General features: G+C 36.8%; 4 protein-coding genes and 1 pseudogene across 5 annotated transcripts; 3 read left to right on the top strand and 2 right to left on the bottom strand.

The window, feature by feature from the left end:
- Positions 1-2,641: 2,641 nt before the first annotated feature.
- Positions 2,642-4,829, bottom strand: LOC125224361 (peptide methionine sulfoxide reductase B5-like). The gene is made up of 3 exons (XM_048127754.2): positions 4,539-4,829; positions 3,020-3,176; positions 2,642-2,943 (listed from the first exon to the last, which is right to left on the bottom strand). The coding sequence occupies exons 1-3, from the start codon at positions 4,793-4,795 to the stop codon at positions 2,776-2,778; spliced, it is 582 nt and encodes a 193-aa protein (XP_047983711.1). The 5' UTR covers positions 4,796-4,829; the 3' UTR covers positions 2,642-2,775.
- Positions 4,830-7,360: 2,531 nt separating this feature from the next.
- LOC125223581 (glutamyl-tRNA reductase 1, chloroplastic-like) lies at positions 7,361-10,202 on the top strand. Its single transcript, XM_048126786.2, has 3 exons — positions 7,361-7,751; positions 8,159-8,400; positions 8,625-10,202. The coding sequence occupies exons 1-3, from the start codon at positions 7,466-7,468 to the stop codon at positions 9,765-9,767; spliced, it is 1,671 nt and encodes a 556-aa protein (XP_047982743.1). The 5' UTR covers positions 7,361-7,465; the 3' UTR covers positions 9,768-10,202.
- Positions 10,203-11,624: 1,422 nt separating this feature from the next.
- Positions 11,625-14,474, top strand: LOC125219705 (protein RMD5 homolog pseudogene; annotated as a pseudogene). Its single transcript, XR_016134701.1, has 2 exons — positions 11,625-12,041; positions 13,148-14,474. The product of XR_016134701.1 is annotated as a protein RMD5 homolog pseudogene (transcript).
- Positions 14,475-15,014: 540 nt separating this feature from the next.
- On the bottom strand, positions 15,015-15,678 carry LOC125220630 (uncharacterized). The gene has a single exon (XM_048122786.2). It carries the CDS (start codon positions 15,614-15,616, stop codon positions 15,089-15,091), a length of 528 nt encoding a protein of 175 aa, XP_047978743.1. The 5' UTR covers positions 15,617-15,678; the 3' UTR covers positions 15,015-15,088.
- A 3,731-nt stretch (positions 15,679-19,409) lies between these two features.
- Positions 19,410-22,709, top strand: LOC125224347 (uncharacterized). The gene is made up of 3 exons (XM_048127730.2): positions 19,410-21,098; positions 21,181-22,128; positions 22,342-22,709. The coding sequence occupies exons 1-3, from the start codon at positions 19,557-19,559 to the stop codon at positions 22,525-22,527; spliced, it is 2,676 nt and encodes an 891-aa protein (XP_047983687.2). The 5' UTR covers positions 19,410-19,556; the 3' UTR covers positions 22,528-22,709.
- The last annotated feature ends 377 nt before the right edge of the window (positions 22,710-23,086 follow it).

Below are 23,086 nucleotides of genomic sequence, written 5' to 3'. Positions count from 1 at the left end.
AGATGCGTAGCTAGAGAGAGGGCTTGGGTCCGTAGGTCTTAGGAGTCGGTCTTGAAGTGTAGGGAGGAGACTCCGACATTAGAGGCCGATCAACGTGTTAGATGCACCCGAGAGGGGGTCTAACCAACTAACCCGACCTTCCTAGCCACACATGAGACCCAATAGATGAGCATGATCCCTAGGTGAACACCCGTGATCCATACCAACGGATCCATGTCCCTACCTTCCCAAATTTGTGTGAAAACTACCTTTTATTTGATTTAGTTTCTCAATTTGCTCTTATTTGCTTACTTGTTCTTTGATCTTAGTTAAGAAAAATAAAAAACCCCTCTATTAGTCTAGATAGTGTTCAAAGTTGCATCGTAGTACTCAAGCCGGCATTTAGTCTTCGAGGATCGATAATTTCAACTTGCCACGTGCTACATACCCCATACACTTGTGGGTGACATATTTATTGCAAATTTAGCATGAGTCAAGTTTTTGGCGCCATTGTCGGGGACTAATTTGCTTTTGTGTTTGATATTGTGATAAGATAGAGAATACTAGTTTAGACATTTACTTGCTTTATTTAGTTTAGTTTTCTAGTTTAACTCTAATTTCCCTTTGTTTCCTCTCTTGTGTTGTGTAGGTTTTTATGCTCACGCGCTCAAGGCATCTACCCCTTGAGCCAATTAATTTAGAGATAGAAGCTACCAATAGAAGAAGAGGAGGACGAAAGAGGAGAGCACGAGCTCAACATTTAGTTGAGCCAATGGAAAATTCAAATGAGAACAATGAGGAAGTCCCACCTCCACCTCCACCTCCCCTTAATCAAGACCAAATCATCCTTCAATTACAACAACAAATGGAGGAGATGAGAAGGGAAAGAGAGGAAGAAAGGAGAAGAGATGCACCGGTTAGAAATGCATTTGGGAACGTTAATATCCCAATGCCACTCATTGATCCAAGAGTGAATGCCAACAATTTTGAGTTGAAGACGGCATTGATCCAATTTGTGGAGCAACGTGTTTTCTCGGGAAGGCCCACAGAGGATCCTAATATGCACTTAGCCAAATTCTTGGAGATTGCCAACACAACCAACTTAATGGGGTTCCCGAAGATACAATCAAGCTTAGGCTATTCCCATTCTCATTGACGGGATATGCTAGAGATTGGTTTGATAACCTTGAGTCGGGCTCGGTTATAAGTTGGGATGACTTAGCCAAAAAGTTCTTGGAGAGGTTCTTCCCTCTTAGCTCTACTCTCAACCTACAAGCGGAGATCTCCCATTTTAAAATTAAGAGCCAAGAGTCTATGTTTGAAGTATGGGAAAGATTTAACGCTTTGTTGAAATACACTTGTGGGTGACATATTTATTGCAAATTTAGCATGAGTCACATACCCAATTAAGGCAAGTTCGCACGTGCACAACTCATTGTTTATATCCCGGATTTGAGGCTGAGACTAACAAAGACACTCAAGATATTTCATTCTATTTCCTGTGATTTGGCCATGAAACTATCATTTTAATTATAAGTTGAACGTGAATTCATAAACAAAAATCAGATGTCATTTAAATTATAAGTTGAACGTGAATTCATAAGCAAAAATCATATGCTACCTAATTAAACTATACTAAATCTGTTCTTTGAAAAAATGAATCCATTTTCATTCAAGTTTTTCTCAAAGTTTTCTTTGTTACGAATAGCAATTATGGTTTTTTTTTTTCAATAGTTCATTATCATTTCACATGTCTATGTTGTCTTGCTTCATATGTACAAGGCCCTTGAAGGTTCGAAATTCCAAATATTTGACATATAGCGACTGAGTGAGTTCAAAGCTAGTGTCCATTCATCCGCTGTTGGTGGGAAAAGACACGACGATGGCATGCACCGGTGCTTACCAGGACTCACCGATACTTGGAATTACTTTTTCTTAACACTTGAGCAGCATCAAAGTTAGGAATTGATCAATCGTAATCATATTTATTGAACATTTTCTCTAGTTGATTTTGATGAGATTTGATTCAAACTTTTCAAGATTTTGTTTGTTTTTGATTCACTTTTGGCTGTGTTTTAGCATTAGAATTTAGGAGCATGTTATTATACAAACCTAATAGAACTATTCAGTATTCAGTCATGAAATTTTATTGCAAGCTAATAAATGCAGTATTTGAGCTAGACTTTTATCTATACCATCCTTAAAAGTTCTATCGTCATAACATGTTTCAAAGTTGTAAAACAAGCCACAAGTTTGAGCCTTGTTTTAAAGATAAGAGAAAAATAATGATCCAATAGTTGATTTTATAGTGATGAAACTCTCATGGACACATTCTAGAACACCTTTATTACATTGATATGGTTGGGGATTCATGGATGACAATGGAAATATTAAAAGTTTGGAACAAATCAATAATATTCAAAAATAGACTTGTAATTTCATAACCATTTCCCGAAGTTTTCATTTTAGTAACTTTTTTAGAAATACTAAGGAGAAATTTTGCTGCAAGTAAACAAAGTTCTTGTAATAACTTGTTCCTCTAAAAATTTCATATATTATTGTTGAAATTTTTAGGGTAAAAGAATATACCTACATCAACTTGTTTGTTTTATGCAGTACTATACTGCATAAAATCAACAAGCTGGAGGCTCGGCAATGCATATATGCATATCAAAATCTGCGATAACAGCTTATTTAATACAGCAATTGATAGTGATGGTAAAGAAGTTCTATTATCAGGCAATACACACAACAATACTATCACATTCAAATTGAAGCCCAAAGCTCGTACTCAACTCACTGCGAAGACGGCTCGGAATTTCCCGGAGTGAACTTGAGCGATACACTGTTAACGCAATGGCGTTCATCCGTGGGTGTACGGAAGCCTTCTCCTTTGAAGACGTGGCCAAGGTGTCCACCGCAGGCTGCGCACGTGATCTCTATCCTATGTCCATCAGGATCAGGCTGCACGCGGTGCCCATATGTAAGATATGCTGGCTACTACTCCAAGATTGCACAGGAGAGGAGAAAGAGAACTTACAGTTCGGTTTATGGCCCCAGGGAGTCCCTCGTAAAAGGCAGGCCAACCGCAGTGGGAGTTGAATTTGGTTGTCGACTTGTAGAGGGGAGTTCCACATCCTGCACATTCGTATACGCCCTCCGCAAATAGCTTGTCATATTTACCAGTACCAGGAAACCTGGTCGTACAGAGTGATTAAGTATATCTCATACAAGACTAAATAAACGATATTGTATAATAAACACATGCCTTCTGCTCCGTAATGTACAACACTAGACAAACTCAAGGTATCACGATTTCAAAGAGACGGGGAATCATTGCAACTACAGATCCGAGAAGAGGACCAAGTTATTGGTGAGAAAGACAGAAGAGCTTAGCAAATTAAGTATATCATATCGAAAACATATGAAAGCAGAAGCAGCAACAAAGAATGGACTAAGAGCCCCAATAACTTGCAACTACAGAAAAACACAGTGCACAGCTATGCATCTGTGTTATCTCACAATAATCTGAAGTAATCCTTGTCATGAAGTGACAACTAAAGCTCTATGTTATCAATACGAACAATGAGAGAAGTATCAAGCAAATGTAGATTCTGATAAGTCTGATCTGATCAGTCATCACAATAATATGTGACTTTCAGTTTCAGTCAAGAAAATCTATATCTATATTCTATACATACGTCTGTATCTAGGAAAGGATTCTCAAGTCTTTCAGTCGAAGTCTCGAAGATATGCTATACTAGACACACCTTCTGCTCCATAATGTATAACACTAGACAAACTCAAAGCATTGTAATTTCTAAGCGATGGGGAATTATTGCAACTACAGATCTGAGAAGAAGACCATGGTGAGCAAGGCATAAGAGCTTAGTAAAATAGTAATATGTATCATATTGAAAACATATTAACGCAGAAGCAGCAACAACGGAGGGTGAACAAAGAGCTTCCCGACAACATACAATTACAAAAAAACACTGTGCACAGATATATCTGTGTAATCTCACAATAACCTGAAAGTACTCCTTGCAACAAAGTGGAAACTAAAGCCCTACGTTATCAATGCGAACAACAAAGGAAGAAGTACCAAGCCAAGGTAGATTCTGATAAAGGCAAAAATGAAGCACAACCAGAGTTCCTTCCCATTCATTTGATCCGACCAGTCACCACAATTCCATACACATGTGGTAAGCAAACATTTAGCATTAATTTATCCCATTAAGATAGACAATTATTAGCAATTGCATCAGTTTGTGAATTAAAGATTTCAGATAGACCATCTCCAGCAAGACACAATCCTCAATTTGAATCTGCTATCTCACAACTTGTGACTTTTATCGTAAAATATTAAAACCCTAGAAACTTCAACAGCTAAAATCTCTCATTGTAACTGATTAACTCATCAACATCTAGAAGAATCAGAACACCTGCATGATTAATCTCCACGATTACACACCGACGAAACTAAAACCCCATGAATTTCAAAATTCCAATGAGAAAATAAAAAACATTGCAAATATTGGGGCTAAAATCAAACGTACTCAGTGCCCTTGAGCCGTAGAATACGAAACTGCTCCGGCGAGAGGATCGCGCGCCACTCCTCCTCCGATTTCTGCACTGAATCGGTAGCAGCCATGGCCACAACTCCGCTTCTGAAACCCTTCTGAAAACCACAGGACAAATTGGAGATCTGGCGAATTGGAGATTTGGTGAAGCGATTGATTGAGTTGGGATTGAGCGCTGGGGAGCTGCCACTGAACGTTCTAGAAGCCGCGAGAGGTGAGATTTTCATTATCATCTTGATATAAGTATTTAATTACATTAATCGACTCGTTTTTCACCCATTTTTCTTTTATATTCAATGCATCAATCCATGGCTACGGGAGTAAGTATTAATCTGTGGATGAGGAGTGAGCAAGGGGGAATTGGCCACGTTGTATTTATTGGCTCTAGTGCTCAAAATCTTCATCTGGATAATGGATAATTGGATGTCAAATTTTGGAAGGTTATGACCAATTCGGTAAATGAGACTCGTGCAATCGTATATGGTGAAACAACATAATAATTGGCATATGATAAAAAAAGGATGATGGATGAAAATTCAGATGAATCTCACCCCGAAGTTATTATACCGTAAACAATACTAACCATTTAGAGTGGAAATAGTCAAATAGTAAATGATGGGGCATGCATGTGACTAATTACAATATTATGACTTTGTTTGTTTGTACTTAGTTAAACATATGTAAGAGCCAATTTAAATCTAAGAGTAAGTATTAATGAAGTACTTATTTATTAGTTTAAGGCAACATTAAGGAAATATTTGATCATTTTCCCTTTACATAATTTTTACTTCATTTTTTATGAATAAATACATAAATTAAACTCTAAAGCTCGCTTCATGATGAATTATTAATTAATAAAAAATTAACAATTTCAAAGTAATATTTTGACTTCTAACATACTTTCTACCACTAAATCAATACACACACGCTATTTTAATTCACGGGACGTGATCAAATGAAAACTTTAAATATTGTACAAACTCAAAACTATGATCTGGATTATTGAAAAATGTCAACATATCAAAAAAAAAACATCAACATGAAAATGTCAACAGAATTTCAACGGTAGTCAATGATTGATGTTGTGTTGATATTGTGTTGGCATTAAAATCTTGAAATTTTACACTGTGTTGATATTGTATTGAAACTGTGTTGATATTGTGTTGGCATTAAAATCTTGAAATTTTACACTGTGTTGATATTGTATTGAAACTGTGTACTTGCCTTTTTTCCATGCTCCTAATCGTGGAATACATTTTTCAAAAATCAAAATCATAGTACATATTTTCAAATATTTGCCATGAATAATTCGTGATAAGAAAATGTGTTGATTAGTCATAATATTGTGATATTCAACTAATAATATGTTCTTATATTCTTTCTTGGTGTTGATATTGGTATTAAAGAATTTTGAGTTTGTATAATATATAAGTTTGCATTTTATCACTGACCTTTAATTCACATTTTATATTCTACCACTGAATCAATACGCTCACGCTATTTTAACTCACATTTTACGAGTTGAATATAATGTAACAAGATTTAATCCATTGGAACATAAAGAGGGGTAATAATTAAGTGGATATCATATTTGTAGCCCAAAATATAGATGTACATATATTTAAGCAAATAATTTTCCGGCCCAAATGAGGATATGTATACACACATTGTCCAAGTGACAGAATGACATCTTTCACTTTTTATAATTTCAAATAAATAAATAATACTAATGACATTTCTCTAGATATAAACAAACATGTATAGAACAAAATAAATGAAAGTTAAAAAAGAACAATACTCATAAATAATACTCGATCAAAATATTGTGACATACTAACTTGTATGAATATATTATATATACCTCTAACAATAACAGTCGGCTCGATGTGTACATCCATGTATAACCCCACCAGTCACAATTGCATGAATTATTCATTACTCGTCGTCAGCGGTTAATATATTCATAAAAAAGAAGAAGTAAAGTAAAAAATAATATGTGGAGGATAACTTACATAAAATTGGTTTGAATTATACCCCCAATCTTTTACATAACTTAGTTAAAAAAAATTGGTTTAAGTTATACTCCAAATATCAAACAGTGAGCTCCGTCCAAATTTGACTTGGAACTTTTATTCAAAAAGAACGTGGCGACGTAGTCAACACAAAACCGAGAAAACGAAGAAAAACAAAGCCCGGTTGGAGCGCCGTTATCATTAGGCGTGTGCCGCCCAAACGTCCGTTTACTATTACCAACCTCTCCCGCTACCTAATCTAAAATATTTACTAGGAGTATATAAATAATTTTATTTAGATATTTATAGTCTAATCTAATGGAGTATAAGAATAATAATTACTCTGAAAAAAATATTAAAGTTTATAAATAACATGAGACCTTAAAATGTGTATATAGTTGTATATCAATAGAAATTAGAAAATACTTCATTCGTCCAAAAAAAATAGGACAATTGATGTATGACACGAGTTTTAATATAGAACTGATAAAGTAAGAGAGAAGAAGAAAAAGTAAGTGAGAAATAGTGTTAGTGAAATGATATGTATGATTATTATTTATTGAAAACTTTTCATAAATGAATGTGCTATATTTTTTGTAGACAGTAAAAAATGGTAAGCTCTATTTTTTTTGGACGGAGGGAGGGAGTATATTTTTTCTAGTATGTCGCATCGATTTTTGGATTTTAATTGGATTTTTTAGAATTTTTCGTTATTGGATTGATTTGATTATTCTTAATACTACTATAAATTAGAAATTTAAATTAGAGATAGGTTCATTAAATAGGAGCTGTTGAAATTTTAGTTCAACCTTTACACCAAACCTCTCTTCTCTCTCTTTGATTCCCTTCAATAAAACTCAGCTGCCACAAGTCCTCCGTTCACCGGCACCAATGGCGGCGGCGAGCGGCTTCGCGATTTCTATCTCATCCGCCAGCTGTAGCGTTAATTCGTATACTGGATTAAAAATTGATCATTGCAGCAATCTGTCGACTTCTTCCATGGTTTGTTTTCCTCCACGCTCGCGAGGCCTTTTCAATGATCTGAGGCATAAGATTTCCGAGCCTGAAACGCGGTCGTTTAGATTATGGCCCCGATGCGAGCTTGCTTCCGGCTCAGAGATCCCCTCCAAATCGAGCCTCTCCGCTTTGGAGCTTCTGAAGACTTCCGCTGCTGATCGTAGGTTTCCTTGTTATTTATCTGATTTTTTTAGATTTTGATTTGGATTTTTACTGAAAAATGTTCCTTGTTTGGATTAATTGCCATTGATGTTGGAGATTTGTCAATAGGATTTTTGTGCTGGTAAATGATTAATAGCTGATTAGGTAATTTAGGGCTGTGCAAGGCACACGATGGTTGATTTTTCTCCTGTTTGACCTTGATTGTTGACTTTTGTGGATTTTTAGAAATTATGCACTGAGATATTGGAGAGTTTTATGTTGTAAATCAAATCCTCTTTTACATCACAATAAATTAAGGAAGTTAATTAATAGTGTGTGATTTTTGTGGAGATCTTTTAAGTTTAGATGCTTCTTGAGTTGGATCATGAAGGGATAAAGCTCTAACAAAGACTTGTAATCATTCAGGTTATACGAAAGAAACGAGCAGTGTTTTGGTTGTTGGTTTTAACTACCATACAGCACCCATTGAGATACGCGAGAAACTTTCTGTTCCGGAAGCGCAATGGCCTCAAGCGATTGGTGAATTATGTGCTCTGAATCATATAGAGGAAGCTGCTGTTCTCAGCACGTGCAACAGGCTGGAGATATACGTGGTGGCTCTGTCACAGCATCGTGGAATAAAAGAAGTTACTGAATGGATGTCTAAGGTAATCACAGTTTGTAGGCTTCTCATTTGATGACTGATGACCTTATTTTCCTTAAGAGAATGAAATATTAGATCATTCATAGAACTGGCAACGTGCTTTCATGTTAAATAGTGTGATGTACTAATCCTTTTCTGAATAGGTATTTTCTTGAATCAACCAGGGAAGTTTCTCTGAGTGTAAATTTTAACTGAGTAATGTCTGAGATTGTCTATCTCGTTCTGCAGATAAGTTCAGTGCCAGTTTCGGAGCTGTGTCAGCACAGAGTTTTGCTATACAACAAAGATGCCACACGACATCTCTTTGAAGTATCTTCAGGGCTCGATTCCCTTGTTTTAGGCGAAGGTCAAATTCTTTCACAGGTGAAACAGGTTGTTAAAACAGGACAAGGGGTCCCTGGATTTGAACGTAAAATCAGTGGGCTATTCAAGCACGCGATTACTGTGGGAAAACGTGTTAGAACAGAAACCAGCATCTCTACTGGCTCAGTATCAGTAAGCTCGGCTGCTGTGGAGCTTGCTATGATGAAACTTCCAGAGTCTGCTCATGATTCGGCAAAAATGTTGGTTGTCGGAGCTGGAAAGATGGGGAAGCTTGTGATAAGGCATCTAGCTGCAAAAGGATGCAGAAGGATAGTAGTTGTTAACAGAACAGAGGACAAGCTAAATTCAATTAGAGATGAGCTCAAGAATGTTGAGATTGAATACAGGCCTTTCTCGCAATTATTGCCATCTGCTGGTGAAGCAGATGTCATTTTCACGTGTACAGCTTCGGAAACACTTCTGTTTTCGAAAGAGCAAGTTCAGGCACTTCCCCCCGTGGGTCCAGAAGCCGGAGGCAAGAGGTTATTTGTCGACATTTCCGTTCCCAGAAACGTGGGATCATGCGTATCGGATGTTGAGAGCGTTCAAGTTTACAACGTGGATGACTTGGAGGAAGTAGTGGCTGCCAACAAGGAAGACAGGTTGATGAAAGCCATGGAAGCTCAGGCGATCATTGAGGAAGAAGTGAAACAATTCGAAGCATGGAAAGACTCTCTCGAGACTGTCCCAACCATCAAGAAGCTCAGGGCGTACGCAGAAAGAATCAGGGCCGCTGAGCTGGACAAGTGCTTGTCGAAGATGCGTGATGATCTACCAAAGAGTGAAAAGAAAGCTATATACGACCTGAGTGTCGGAATTGTCAACAAGCTCCTTCACGGTCCCATGCAGCACCTGCGGTGTGATGGCACAGATAACCGCGGGCTGGATGAAATCCTCGAAAACATGCAGGCGCTTAACAGAATCTTCAGTCTGGACACGGAGATATCCGTCCTGGAGCAGAAAGTACTAGCGAAAGTGAAACAGCAGAACAAACAAGCAGCTTGTTGAGATCTTTGTATGTGATTCATTTGATTTTGGGGAGAGTGCCTTCTCTCCATCGGCATTGAGTTTTTCATTCTTGGAGGCGTCGTAACTATGTATAGGCGGGGACGAGCAACGAGGATACAAGAGCGAGCCGTTGAAATCGGGCTTAGCATTAAGAATAAGCATGAGAGAGGTTAGCCTTTTCTTCTTGTGTTGATTGTATAGACATGATGACTGCATATTTTTCTCACTAATTTGTGTTGATGCAATACTTGTAAGCATATTTGTTATGGGAATTTGATTTTTCTCAAAAGCATCTTCTTGTAAGCTATAGATATAGAGAGAGGCATCACAATTTGTTGTATCTGTTTGTTGCTTATGCAACATTTAAACATTATGTGGGATCTTTATTCAGTAGGAATTTTTTTATCAGGAATTAACATCCCTAATTATGTCGTTTGGTATGATGTCTTTGAGAGAGAGATAAAAGATGCTTTTATTTACATTTACTACTATTTTTTCGTTCCACAATTTAAGTGTTTTGTTATATTAGAGCATTCACAATTTCTATAATTTTTGTGGCATCGGAAATTGATAATGTGATATCAGAATAAATAACAGAGAGAGGAGTGATGTGAATAAATAAAATATTTTTGTTTCAATAATTAAAAATGTGTTGGATCATTGAATTTACTTCTTCATCTATTCTCTAATCTCCGATCCCACGTCAATTTTGGTTTGGCTGGCAATTGTGGGACGAATTGAAATGGCTAAAGATTATTTTTTAAGAATGTAGGAAGTAGGAAAACAAAATTAAGTACTGTAATAAATGTACAGCTAATTAGCCCTTTTTTAAACATGCTCTCGAACTAGCATCAATTGTAGAGTAGTCGAACTCAATTTAAGACACGAGTTAATTAAAACTCTACCCCAGTTTACGTAATTATATTATTTAAAAGCATAAATGGCCAATTTTTTTTAATTAAGAGTATCTGCAGCTGTTGAAAAAAAGTCGTCCGTCCGTCCGTGTCAGCGGCAAGGACGAGCTCGTCCGCCGCTGCAAGCCGTCCGTCCGTGCCAGCGGCACGGCGCTACTCTTAGCTAAGAGCACGTCCGTGCCACTGAGCACCCTTACGTGGCGCTGTCTGATTGGCCAACGGCTTAGCCGTTGCCATATTCTAATTATTATTTTTTTTTATAAAAATTTGAAATTAATTTTAAAAACGTTTTTAAATAAAAAAAAATATTTTCCCACTTCCCAAAAAATTATATCTGTTTTCTACCCACTTTTAATTTATTTTTCAATTTTTTCCCCCAAAATTCACATTTTCATCTATAAATACCCCCACTTCAACACAAAAAAAAAATCACATTTTAATTATGTATTTTTTTTATTTTTTAATGTATTTTTATAATGTAGAAATGGTTTTAGTAATCGAAGTATTTAAATTGAATAATAGAATGGTGGGACATTTGAGCTTGTCCTTGTAGAAGAACACGGATGTGGATGTTGTGCTCTTAGCTAAGGACAAGGAGTAAAAGTGGGTGCGGGCCCACCTCCGTGCTCTTATTTAAGAGCACGGATGGGTATGTTCTAAGTTTGATCAATTCTAGTGTATCCCACAATTTTAAAAATTACTAGTCAATTATTCCATAGCTAAATCTTTTATCATGCTACATTCTTGAATTTATCAACGTAATGCATACATATGTAAAAATTGCTCATATTTTTTCGTTTGCCAAATCATAGATTATGGTATAATTGATAAAAATTATTAAAGTTATAAAAGTAATTGTGAAATAGACCTCAATTTCACCAAACTTATAATTTTTTGATCATTTACCCTACTCAAAAATATATTCCCTCCGTCCCATTAAATATGCAACATTTGAGAATCGGCATGAGTTTTTATGTAGTGTTGATTTATGAGTTAATGAAGAGAGAGTAAAATAAGAGAGATGAATAAGTACAGATAGAGATATTTTCATTTTAGGAAACGTATCATTTTTAATGGAATAAACTAAAATGGAAAATGTTTCATTTCTAATGCGACGGCACTAGATAACCAACAAATAATTTCATTATTAATGAAAACTAATCTCAAAAAACAGAAATAGAAAACTCATTCAGTTCCTTTTTAATTTCATTATTAGTGAAAACTAATCTGAAAAAACAGAAATAGAAAACTCAGTCAGTTTCTCTTTCCCACCACACTTGATCTCTCTTTTATTTCTTCACAGGTTACATAACCGCTGCTGCTTCTTCCACTGCATAATTCGCAATCAGCAAAAATTTAGGTACACAATTTTGTTGTAATCGTTTGTATTTTCTTTAATCTCACTATTAAATTCTCGATTTTCTTTGTCGCCTGTATCAAGTGGCAATGAATTCCTCGATAAGATCAAATTGTTTTCATGCTGTTGTTAATTGTACCGTATGCTGTTGAATATTTCCTTTTACGTTGATTATTTGGTGTTGCTGCTGATTAAATTGTTTCTGTTGGCATTTTGAATTGAGAACATTGTAAAATCCATTGATGATGTGTGAAAAACCTAGTTTTGGGAGTTGTGGCTTATTCTATTTACATAAATATACTCCTATTGATGTGTTTCACGAATTTTTAATGTGAAATTGGTGAAGTATGAGAGCGAAAAAAAGCAATTGAAGAAGCATTTTATTAATTGTGTAATGTGTGGTGAAAATGTTTCATGTTGTTGCTGTGAAATGGATTTTAGATGAGTTCTCATGATATGATTTTGTTAGAGTTTCCTTATGCTATCCGTCTTCTTTTCACGCATCCGTTGTTGGATTGGAGCTCTTTCGTGAATTGGTTCATCTGATCTTCCAATTTTGTTGTTTTGCTATGCACTCGAGTTTGAACATTGACTGCACCTTAATGAATTGATAACTTTCGGATGCGTTAAGCAATTAGAAAGCATATTGCTTCGTATCAAGTAGGTTGTTTTTTATTCTCAGTTGCACATCATGCTTCCTGTGTTGCTGTCTATTTGTTTGGATAAGAACTATGTTTTATGCCTCTTTTTGCCATTTGCCATCGGTGCACTTGTCAGAAGAACGAAGATATTAGATGGCGAAGTAACAAAGTTGGTATGTTTAAGGTGGAAAAAAATGAATTTCCTTTTTATCGAGAAAACATTATACTTGGTGTTCATGGTTTTTAGCAGAGAACTCCAGTTTAGGTTTAAATAGTGAACCAAGGAAAGGGCCACTACGGCCTTCTTTTGAGAAGATGCTGATTAGCTAGATCTTTTGTTTCGTTATGATTCCCAGTTATGGTTAGGGCGACTGAACTGACAGCTTTTGGAAATTGTTCATGGTTTCAGCTGTTTTAGCATTTGATGTATTGAAATATTTGTCTGTGTTGGGTTGTTTTCTAAACTAGTGAAACATGGAGCTGATTGCTGTACAAGATTCGTTCGAGAGGGTTGCAAAGAGACGAAAGCTGTCATCTTCGAAATCCCAAGAAATAATCATCCAAGTTGTCTATGAAATCGAGCAGGCACTGTTAAGAATACAATCAAGTAGCGATTCCATCGTTGCAGACGTTGATCAGAAGACAGTTCTTGCTGAACTGAAAGCCAAGCTTCACGTTGTCTGTTCACACGCTCATTTAGAGGGACCGCTGCAAGATACGGAGCTCACCAGGTGTCAGAAGGTGCTTGAGAAAGTGCTGCATCCGGACATATCCATGGCGTGCGTAGATGCTGATTTCGATCGCCATGTTATAAACCAGATAATTATTCGTCACTTCTACTCCGAAGCCCTATTTGACATCGTCGACTGCTTGGTTAAAGAAGCAGGGGAAGATGAAGCTATTTCACTCAGATTACAATATCAAGAGCTTCATGAAATACTGGAGGCTCTGAAGTCAAGAGATCTCGGGCCGGCTTCAAAGTGGATCTCTGCGAACCAAGATAGACTGCGCGAGTCCGGCTTGGATTTGGAGCTAAAACTCCACAAGCTGCAGTTTGTGGACCTTTTGCAAGGCAAGGGAAGATCTTCCGCGCTTAAATACGCCAGAACTTATCTCGCTCCTCTGGCTTCTCGTCACATGGACGCGATACAAAGGCTCCTTTGTAGCGTGCTGTGGGCAGAGAGGCTCGACAGGTCCCCCTACGCTGACCTGGCGGATCCAAGCAACTGGGGGAGTTTCGCGGAGGATGTGACGCGGGCCTTTTGCAGCTTCGCAGGGCGGTCGATCAGGGACCCTCTGACCGTTGCGCTAGCTGCTGGGATGGAAGGGCTGCCGACTCTGCTGAAGCTGGCGAACGTGATGGCAGCGAATAAGCAGGAGTGGGAAGCGATGAAACAGCTCCCAGTGCCTCTAGAGCTGGGGAGGGAGTTCCATTTTCATCCAATCTTTGTCTGTCCCGTTAGCCGGGACCAATGCAGCGAAGAGAATCCGCCTATGCTGCTGCCGTGTGGCCACGTCCTGTGCCAGCTGTCGATCGATAAACTGTCGAAGGCGGGCACCCGGAACTTCAAGTGCCCTAACTGCCCTCATGGTGCTTCTTTATCACAGTGCAAGCAACTGTGCTTTTAGCATAGGAGTAGTTTATAGTGTGAATTTGCTGTTTTGATCACATTTTTTTGCAGTAGCAGTGGATTCAATCTTCCTCCCATGAATTGGGTTAGATTGTTTTATTCACTAATTTTTTATCTAGATTTGAACATTTCAATAATTTAATTGTTTTATATTCTTCTTTTTAGTTGAAGCTGCAATTAGCATAAATAATAAAATGTGAGAAAGAAAGAGAAAATCAGAAAAATGATATAGAAGAAGATAAAAATAAAAAATGAACAGAAAAATTCAAAAATATAAATAATACATACCAAAATCAAAAAGTGAAACTAGTTTTTTTAGACAACAAATAGTATTTGTTATCTTTAAAGAGTTTAATGGTATAGATGTCTATTTTACATACCTCATTTAGTTCACATATATTTAATTTCATTTTCATACTAGTAGTTGTTTATAAATTTTAATTGATATTTTTAATTTTATAAAATCAATATTTTATCAATTATTTTAATATTTTATTCGTAGTTATATGAAAAATAAATAAATCAAGATGTGATTTTTTAAGTAATTTATAGAATTATAATGAAATTAAAATGCATAAAACAATAAATAAATTAAGATGTGAACACAGACAGCCTTATCCACAAATAATACTACATGAGTTTGATTGAATGAAGAATGATGAATCACATATTCTACAAGTTAATAAAAATTATGCAAATCGAAATTAACGAAAAATTGGCATAATTTAATTTGAATGAAATGTTTATCCAACAAACTGAAGCAAAAAAAGGTTCGTCCCTAGCTATGAATATCATCGCTACCAAATCCAAACAATTTCCCCAAACCAGAGAGCAAATTACCAGAATCCGACAAATCCGTCATTCCAGCAACGTACTCCTCCACCAATTCCTTGACAGACCTCGCCGATAACGGATGAAAATGTGCGCTCCACTCCGCCACAAAACCCCTAACCAAAACCAATTTCTCATCGTCGTCCATCCTGCGCCACTTGCCGCTGAAATCCTCCGGTTTCAATCCGGCGAAATCGGAGATCTCGGCGAACAGGAGCTCCTTGCTTTTTCTGAAGGCGTCTTCTCGCTGAGCGATCTCGGAATTCAATCGCTTGATCTCGAGGCTGAATTCGGCGGCCAGCAATTGCTCGCTGGGGGTTTCGGTCTCTTTGGTGCAGGAGATTCGGAGGGCTCTGCGCCGCCGGGCCGGTCCGAGCCGGATGGTGTGGAGTGCGGGAGGGAGATTTGGGGATAGGGTTTGGAATTGGATCGTCGGAGCCGGAGCGATTGGTGTGGTTGCGGTTATTAGAATCATTGCCTCGAATTCCCTCAGTTACACAAGAAGGGGCAAAGTTAAGTTCGTTGCTCTTACTAAGGGCCTGTTTGATGCGGAAAAGGCAAAAAAAGGCCTTTTTTATGGGCTAATTTTATGATTGATACATATGGACTTATTATGTCAGGCCCATGACTCGAATCAGGCCCAACTTTCACAGTACTTAACTTTAAAATTTTCATAAACTCTATATTTTGTTTGTTACTATCTCTATGCCACAATAATGATCACTCTCGATATTAGCACGAATTTTAAAAAATATAAAAAAAGTTAGTTAGAAAAGTTAGTGGAACGTATGATCCACTTTTTTATGTTGGTTTTATAATAAAATATGAGTGAAGTGAGTTAGTGGAATGCGAGACCTACTTAACATTTATGCTAAAAATGAAGTGTGACAATTATTGTGGGACTGACCAAAATGGAAAAAGTGACAATTATTGTGGGACAGAGGGGGTATTTTTTAACGGAAGCTTAATCATCATATTTGACTAACTTACGTGTATTTTTATCATAATTAACACTATTAAATTAACGTGGTTTTATAACATGGTCTTATATCCTACTTGCTATGGACTTAAAAAATTAATAATACTAGTATAAAATATCATAAACATTTCATAGTTGTCTAGATAGATTAATTTTTTTGTCGAAGATATCCTATTAATATAAAATTTGTGATATTTTAGACCACTTTTAAATACTATAGTTTGGTCAAATTTATTGGTCAAAATACTAGAGTTTGGTCAATTTTTTTTGATTTTGTGAGAAATACTTTGAATTTGGTCAAAAATTTAGGGTTTTGTGAGAAATACAAAAATTTGATCAAAATTTATAGATTTTGTGAGAAATACTAGAATTAGGTCAAAATTTACGAGTTTAAAGACCAATACCCCTACAATAAATATATACATTGACGTATACAGAGATGTACACTATACTGAAATTATATTCGCAGTCTATATATAACTAAAAGCAAAATATATACATTCACATATAAAGAAACGTGCAATATAGTACTAGTAAAACTATATTCGACATGCTTGTATCTGACCAATGACTATCACAATTTTGATTGTGAAACTTGTTTCAACGACAATTTGTCAATTCTGATAGAATAACAGTACTATAATCTAACTAGCAAATAAATATCGCAAAAATACCATAGCTACGACAATTAGCATTATAATTTCGGTATACCACTTAATAAATACTACTCCATATATTTTAGAATAGACAAAGACCATTTAATATTAATAAAAAGGCAACTAAGATTGCTAAACTGTTTTAGGTAGGTCAGCTTATAACAATTAAATTGTATTAGTATAATGTTGGGGTTCTTTCATATTGTATATGCTTATAAATGTAACAATGTGGTCTTTTGCTATACAGTAGTAGTATAAACCAAATTAACAGACACGCCATGTTTTTGTAAAATAAAAATACTATATTTAAAGTGAACTTACAAAATTTAACACTTTATTTTACAACAAAAATTTAATGAAAATAGAAGAATGAATTAACTATATAGGGTTAGAGCTCGACGTGAAACATTTAATTCACAATTCTCAATTTTTAACTAATTCATAAATTATTAATCAATTTAATGTCATTAAAGTACATCTAAAATATTTTAAAATTGTCCTATTTTATGTATACTAAATCAAGTGGGCTAGTTATTAATACAAATAAGCCTGCGGAGATTTTCCACTAAATCATCGAAATCTATCAAATTTCATACTATTGAGTAACCTTTTCCACCACAATAAGCCGTCGTGCTATATGATGCCACACTATGATGTATATTGCAAAAAAAAAGAGTCTGGTCTGTAATAGACATTTAATTTATAAAATATACAAACCTGAGTTATAAAATATACGTGGTAAATTCAAATTAGGCAACGCCGAAACATTAATGTAATTTCTCCATATATATAGTACTACTATATAGTTTGGAGAGCAAGCTAAGCTGAACAAAAAAAGAAGCCGAGTGATAAAAAAAATATATACACACTGCGCACACACAATGGCCCGATGCAGTGGCTGTTCTACACTCGTATTCGGGACGTCTTACTCATGCTTGGAGTGCTTATTCAACTCTGCTGAATTCGATCACATGTTCACCCTTTGCCGCGATTGTTATGCCACGGGGAGAGTCTGGCACGGGCATCCCTTGACATCCACCGCCGTGGCCGCGGATTTGTTGCGGCACCGAGCACTTCTTACTAGGTTTAGAGACCTCATCTCTGCTCATCCATCACCATCTCCGCCCAAGGTGATCACTCTTTCTTCTATATTTTTGTTATGGAGTTGAAAGGTGGTAGTCTGGTTACTAATTTTTTTGCGTATATAGAATAAATTATAATATTACAACAATGCATCTTTTCATGGTAACTATAGATTATAGGGATAATATATGAAGCTTTAATTACGAGATTTGTTCTAGTTCTTGCCTGTCCATAATCACAAAGTATGGTCAGTTTTTTGCTATTATCCCATTCGTGGACAATTTGACGTCTTTCGGTGATGTTCACTACTACGTTGTTTTATATAAATAAGTATTTTTAGTCTTTCATTTTTTTCATTCAGTTATTTTTAAAACAATGTCGTTTTCTGTATGGATGAGACAATTGAGAAAATATTGAAACTTCATGATTCAACCTTATGTTTTTGAACCTCATGGTACTTTTTTATCAGAAATTGTCCAAATTTCATAATTTAAATTACTATAATCCCAAGATAATTCTTCCTCCATCTTCGAAAAATAGTTACTCCTCATTTTGGTCCGTTCGTCAAAATTAGTCTACCGAGTACTATTTTCTCCTTCCCACTATAGGCGAGTTGTATTCATTTTATTGTTCACCCCACTATAATTGAGTTATATATTTATTTTTTAGGGGTAACTGCTTTTAAAATCATGAACTTTACACGAATTCCGGTTTTTCCCACGAACTTTAAAAAGTTCATATAATACCACGAACTTTGTAGTTGGTTGCCGATTTCCCATATCGGGTTTTCCGGCAGAGTAGGTCGCCACGTGGATTATTTTTCTACGTGGCAATAACATGTGGCAATGACATGTTAAATTTTTATTTTTTTTACAGACTAATTTAACTTAACCTAAATTATAGTTTTACCCAATTTTACCTCTTCAGTCCCCAATTTCACGCCGCCGCCTAATTGTGAGAGAAAGAGAGACGCCTAACTTCACACTGCCGCCTAACGACGACTCTTCGCCGCCGTCGAGTCGCACGAGCAGCAGCAGCACAGGAGACAACTGCAGTAGCGATTTCCATGGTGCCAAACCCGTAAGTCTCTCCCACCCCCATTCACTGAAATTAGACAGCAGCAGGAGCGATTTTCTGTCCTCCTATTGTTTGTGTATACAAATTCGTGTGGTATGGAGTGAGATTAGTTGGTCTTTTACTATTGCTTCAACTTTGGTAAATGCAATTTTGCATATATATTTGTTTATTGCGTTTCTGATTCTGCCCTAGGGGGCATCAATTGAGGGAATTTTAGTGTTTATGTTTACATTATTGTATTGTTGGTCCCCACAGTATTGAAAACTGAATTTGTATATGATATGGTCCCCATTTACATAAATTAAAGATGACATTTTTATGGGAATCTGAATTTTTGCTACTGTCCCCATATATTTGGCCCCACTGGCATTGTTTTTCTCGATATTTGTTGGATTCTAGTATATTTTGGCTACTGCCCCATACAAATTGCTACTGCCCTGTTGTTTTTTTGTTTATTTTAATTCTAATTTTGCTTTTTTAACCTTGCCAGGAAGCCATTTGGCATTGTTTTTCATCATGGAGGAAATTTTATTCCAGATGGAAAGTTTGAGAAATATATAGGTGGTGAAAGGTCAGTAGCACATGGGTTTGATCCAGATAGGTTTGGCTACTTTGATTTGATGGATGAACTGAAGAAGTTAGGGTTTGAGAGATGGAGTAGGCTTTCCTTTGAGAAGCCATGGTCAGTATACCAAGTTCATATAAAAGGTGATGCTGAGGTTATGCAAATGATATCACTTCTAAGCCAAGTGAGAGCACGAATGTGTAATGTTTATATTGTGGATGAGAGGAAGTGTGAGGAGCAGCTAGTGAGTGATAATTCTATTGGTGGGAGAAGTAGTGTGCTGGACAGTATGGGTAGTGAAGGCATGAAGCAAAGTGTTATTGAATCTGTGGGTGAAGGGGTAGGTGAGGGCATGAGAGATGGAGCTGGTGGGGACGTGGGAGATGGAGCTGATGCGGCCATGGGAGAGGGAGTAGGAGATGTAGATGCGGGAATGGGTGAGGGAGTAATGCAGACAGATATGGGACTATTTCATGACAGTGATGAGGATGATGGGAATTATATACCATCGTGTGGAGAGGATGAAACTGACGATGACATGGATGCTGAGGAGTTAGTATCTGAAGATGAAGAATACACACAAGGCAGGATGAAAGTAAAAGAAAAGAAGATCTTTGTTATAACTGATGATATGTTCTTTGGGATAGCCGATGGAGGTTTGAAGAGTGACTATATATCTGAGTACGAGAATTCTGAAGAAGATAATATATTATACTCCGACTCAACAGATTCTGAAGATGAAGGTAGACGAAAGAGGGACAGACATGCTAAGGTGATGTATGATCCAAGGTGTGATCACAAGACACTGAAATTCACTGTGGGAATGGGGTTTGTGGATGGTTTTCAAGCCAGAGATGCGTTGACAGATAATGCAGTGGAAAATGGATGGCAAATTCATTTCAAAAGGGCAAATAAGACACAATTTGAAGCTGCTTGTCAAGAGCCTTGCCTTTGGTTTTGTTCTGGAAGTTTGTCTACGAAGCATCAGGCAGTGATAATTAAAAGACTAGAGAATGATCACACTTGTCCAAGAGCTATGAGGAATAAGATTGTGACCTCTACTTGGATTGCTAGGAAATATTTACATGTCTTTAGGCTAAATCCAGCACTTACTTGCAAAGATTTGGGAAGAGACCTAATGGAGAGGTTTGCATTCGATGCAACAAAGTGGCGGTTGTATCATGCCAAAAGGAAGGCCATTGATATGTTGGTGGGAACTGTTGAGGATCATTACGCGAAGTTGAGGAGCTATACATTGGAGTTGGGAAAATCTGACGTTGAGGGCAGGTTCGAACTTCATGTGAATGTGGGGGCTGTATTTAAGGCTATGTATATTGGATTCAGTGGGTTAAGAAAGGGTTTCAAGGAGGGATGTAGGAGGGTAATTGGGCTAGATGGTGCTTTTCTGAAGACGTACCTAGGAGGGATCTTGTTGTCAGCAGTTGGCACGGATGGTAACAGTCAGATGTATCCTATAGCATGGGCAGTGGTTGAAGTCGAGAATGAGGTGTGCTGGAGTTGGTTTGTTAACATTCTAACTCAGGATTTGAACTTAGGAGATGGAGAGGGAATTACAATCTTAAGTGATCAACAAAAGGTATGGTGAAAGTCATTACATCAGTAACCAGAGATGTGTTTACTACTACTTATACTTTAACAACCTCAATTTTTGATGATAGGGACTTGAGAATGCAGTGAAGGATCTTCTTCCAATGGCTGAGCATAGGAATTGTGCACGGCATATCTATGCAAATTGGAAGAAAACTCACAAAGGGCCAGCACTAAAGCAACATTTCTGGAAGATAGTTAGAAGCACATATATGGAGGAGTATGATGGTGCATGCCACGAGTTAGAGAAGGAAGATGGGCAGGCTTATGCTGATTTGATGGATAAGAATCCTAGCAAATTCTGTAAGGCCTTTCTAACTCCGGTCCAATGTTCTGATGCAATTCTAAACAACGTCTGTGAATGTTTCAACTCTTATATCCTTGAGGCAAGGAATAAACATATAATAGATATGCTTGAGGAAATTAGAATTGCATTGATGGAGAGGTTGTATAGAAAGAATGTTGAAATTAAGAGTGCTGAGAGGAGTTCAAGCATATGTCCAAAAATAAGGAAAAAAATTGAAGCTATGGTTTATGAGAGTAGAAACTGCACAACTATTCCTGCAATAGGGGGAAAATTCGAGGTTAAACACTTTCAGGACAGATTTGTAGTTATTCCAACATTGAGGAAGTGTGGTTGTAGGAAATGGGAATTGACTGGCATTCCCTGCGTGCATGGATGTGCTGTGATTAATTTCCTTAAGCAAAATATGGATGACTACGTCAATGAATGGTTTTCAGTGGGTAAGTATAAGTTGGCATATGGGTATGGGCTCCCAGCTTTAAATGGGGAGAAATTGTGGCCGGCTGCAGAAGGATTGCCTGTTATCCCACCACCTATTAGGAAGATGCCGGGTAGGCCTAAGAAGGTTAGGAGAAGGGATCCATACGAGAAAGAACCAGAAAGACCAAACAAGCTTAGGAAAACATGCCAAATGACTTGTCAGAATTGTTTCCAAGAAGGCCACAACAGTAGGACTTGCAAAAATGATACTGTTCATTTGCCACCTAAACCAAAGGTAACTGATTTATATACTCACACTTATTAGTTGTAAATGCTATTTTAATTTGAAAAATGATGAGTTAGTTGTATATTAGTATGAGCAAAAAAATGATCAATCTGACTTTGAAAAAAAACAAAATAGTCACTAATTTTTGAAATATCAGCAAGTTTGAATCAGTTAGGTGATTTGTTTTGGTTTGATATTAGTTGATAAGTACTCTAATTTCAGGGAAAAAAGGGGAGGCCTCGCAAAGCGCCGCTGCAATCAACTACACCTGCAACAACTGCGATTCCAGGGAGAGGTCGTGGTGGAGGTCGTGGTGGTGGAGGTCGTGGTGGAGGTCGTGGTGGTGGAGGTCGTGGTGGAGGTCGCGGTGGATCTATTCCTACGCAAGAAAGTAACACAAACACCTGAAGAAATGAGTAGTCTCACTTTTGACTTGGTGATGCAGTTTAGTAGTGAATGATATGTATTTGGATGTTATAACAACACTACTTTTGGAGTATATGTATTAGAGAAGACAATCTGTACTCTTATCTGCAGCTCAGTAGTAAATGATATGCTTTTGGATGTTATAATCATGTTCAGCTAATTCACCTTCTCAACACCCTTTATCTACACTATGTTTACTATTGCTGTTAGTGTTGTATTGCTGTTACTAGCTGTGCTTCTTCCTTGTTTCTTGGCTCCTTTAAGGTTTGGAAAAATTGGTGTTTTTTTTTTCTTTTGCATTCTGATTTATGAGGGTTTGTGTTTGGTGTTTTGATGTTTGCAGACATGGATTTGAGTGGTTTGAGTTGTGGCTGGGGTTGTATTTTAGCTATGTGCTTGTAATCTTTTTTATGTTCTCTGCCCATTTTTAGATTCCTAAAATATACTAAAAAATAATGGCTTTGTGTTTATGTTCTCTGCCTATTTTTGATGTTTGCAGATCATGGATTGACTTTATATTCTGCTTTTTCTTTTAAGTGAT

Source organism: Salvia hispanica, chromosome 1 (genome assembly GCF_029641045.1).
Source record: "Salvia hispanica isolate PSC_SH4W2 chromosome 1, Shi_PSC_v1, whole genome shotgun sequence".
NCBI lineage: Eukaryota > Viridiplantae > Streptophyta > Magnoliopsida > Lamiales > Lamiaceae > Salvia > Salvia hispanica.
This window is presented reverse-complemented; position numbering and strand designations above follow the sequence as displayed.

Bases quoted from the DNA above. Each gene is read 5' to 3' on its own strand.
- LOC125224361 (XM_048127754.2), bottom strand. From the start codon at position 4,795: ATGATAATGAAAATCTCACCTCTCGCGGCTTCTAGAACGTTCAGTGGC. The intron at 3,177-4,538 runs GTACGTTTGATT...CTGTACGACCAG, and splicing joins CTACGGCTCAAGGGCACTGA to GTTTCCTGGTACTGGTAAAT. The intron at 2,944-3,019 runs GTAAGTTCTCTT...CACCGCGTGCAG, and splicing joins CTGGGGCCATAAACCGAACT to CCTGATCCTGATGGACATAG.
- LOC125223581 (XM_048126786.2), top strand. From the start codon at position 7,466: ATGGCGGCGGCGAGCGGCTTCGCGATTTCTATCTCATCCGCCAGCTGT. The intron at 7,752-8,158 runs GTAGGTTTCCTT...GTAATCATTCAG, and splicing joins GAAGACTTCCGCTGCTGATC to GTTATACGAAAGAAACGAGC. The intron at 8,401-8,624 runs GTAATCACAGTT...CTCGTTCTGCAG, and splicing joins TTACTGAATGGATGTCTAAG to ATAAGTTCAGTGCCAGTTTC.
- LOC125220630 (XM_048122786.2), bottom strand. From the start codon at position 15,616: ATGATTCTAATAACCGCAACCACACCAATCGCTCCGGCTCCGACGATC.
- LOC125224347 (XM_048127730.2), top strand. From the start codon at position 19,557: ATGGATGAACTGAAGAAGTTAGGGTTTGAGAGATGGAGTAGGCTTTCC. The intron at 21,099-21,180 runs GTATGGTGAAAG...TTTTGATGATAG, and splicing joins TCTTAAGTGATCAACAAAAG to GGACTTGAGAATGCAGTGAA. The intron at 22,129-22,341 runs GTAACTGATTTA...CTCTAATTTCAG, and splicing joins ATTTGCCACCTAAACCAAAG to GGAAAAAAGGGGAGGCCTCG.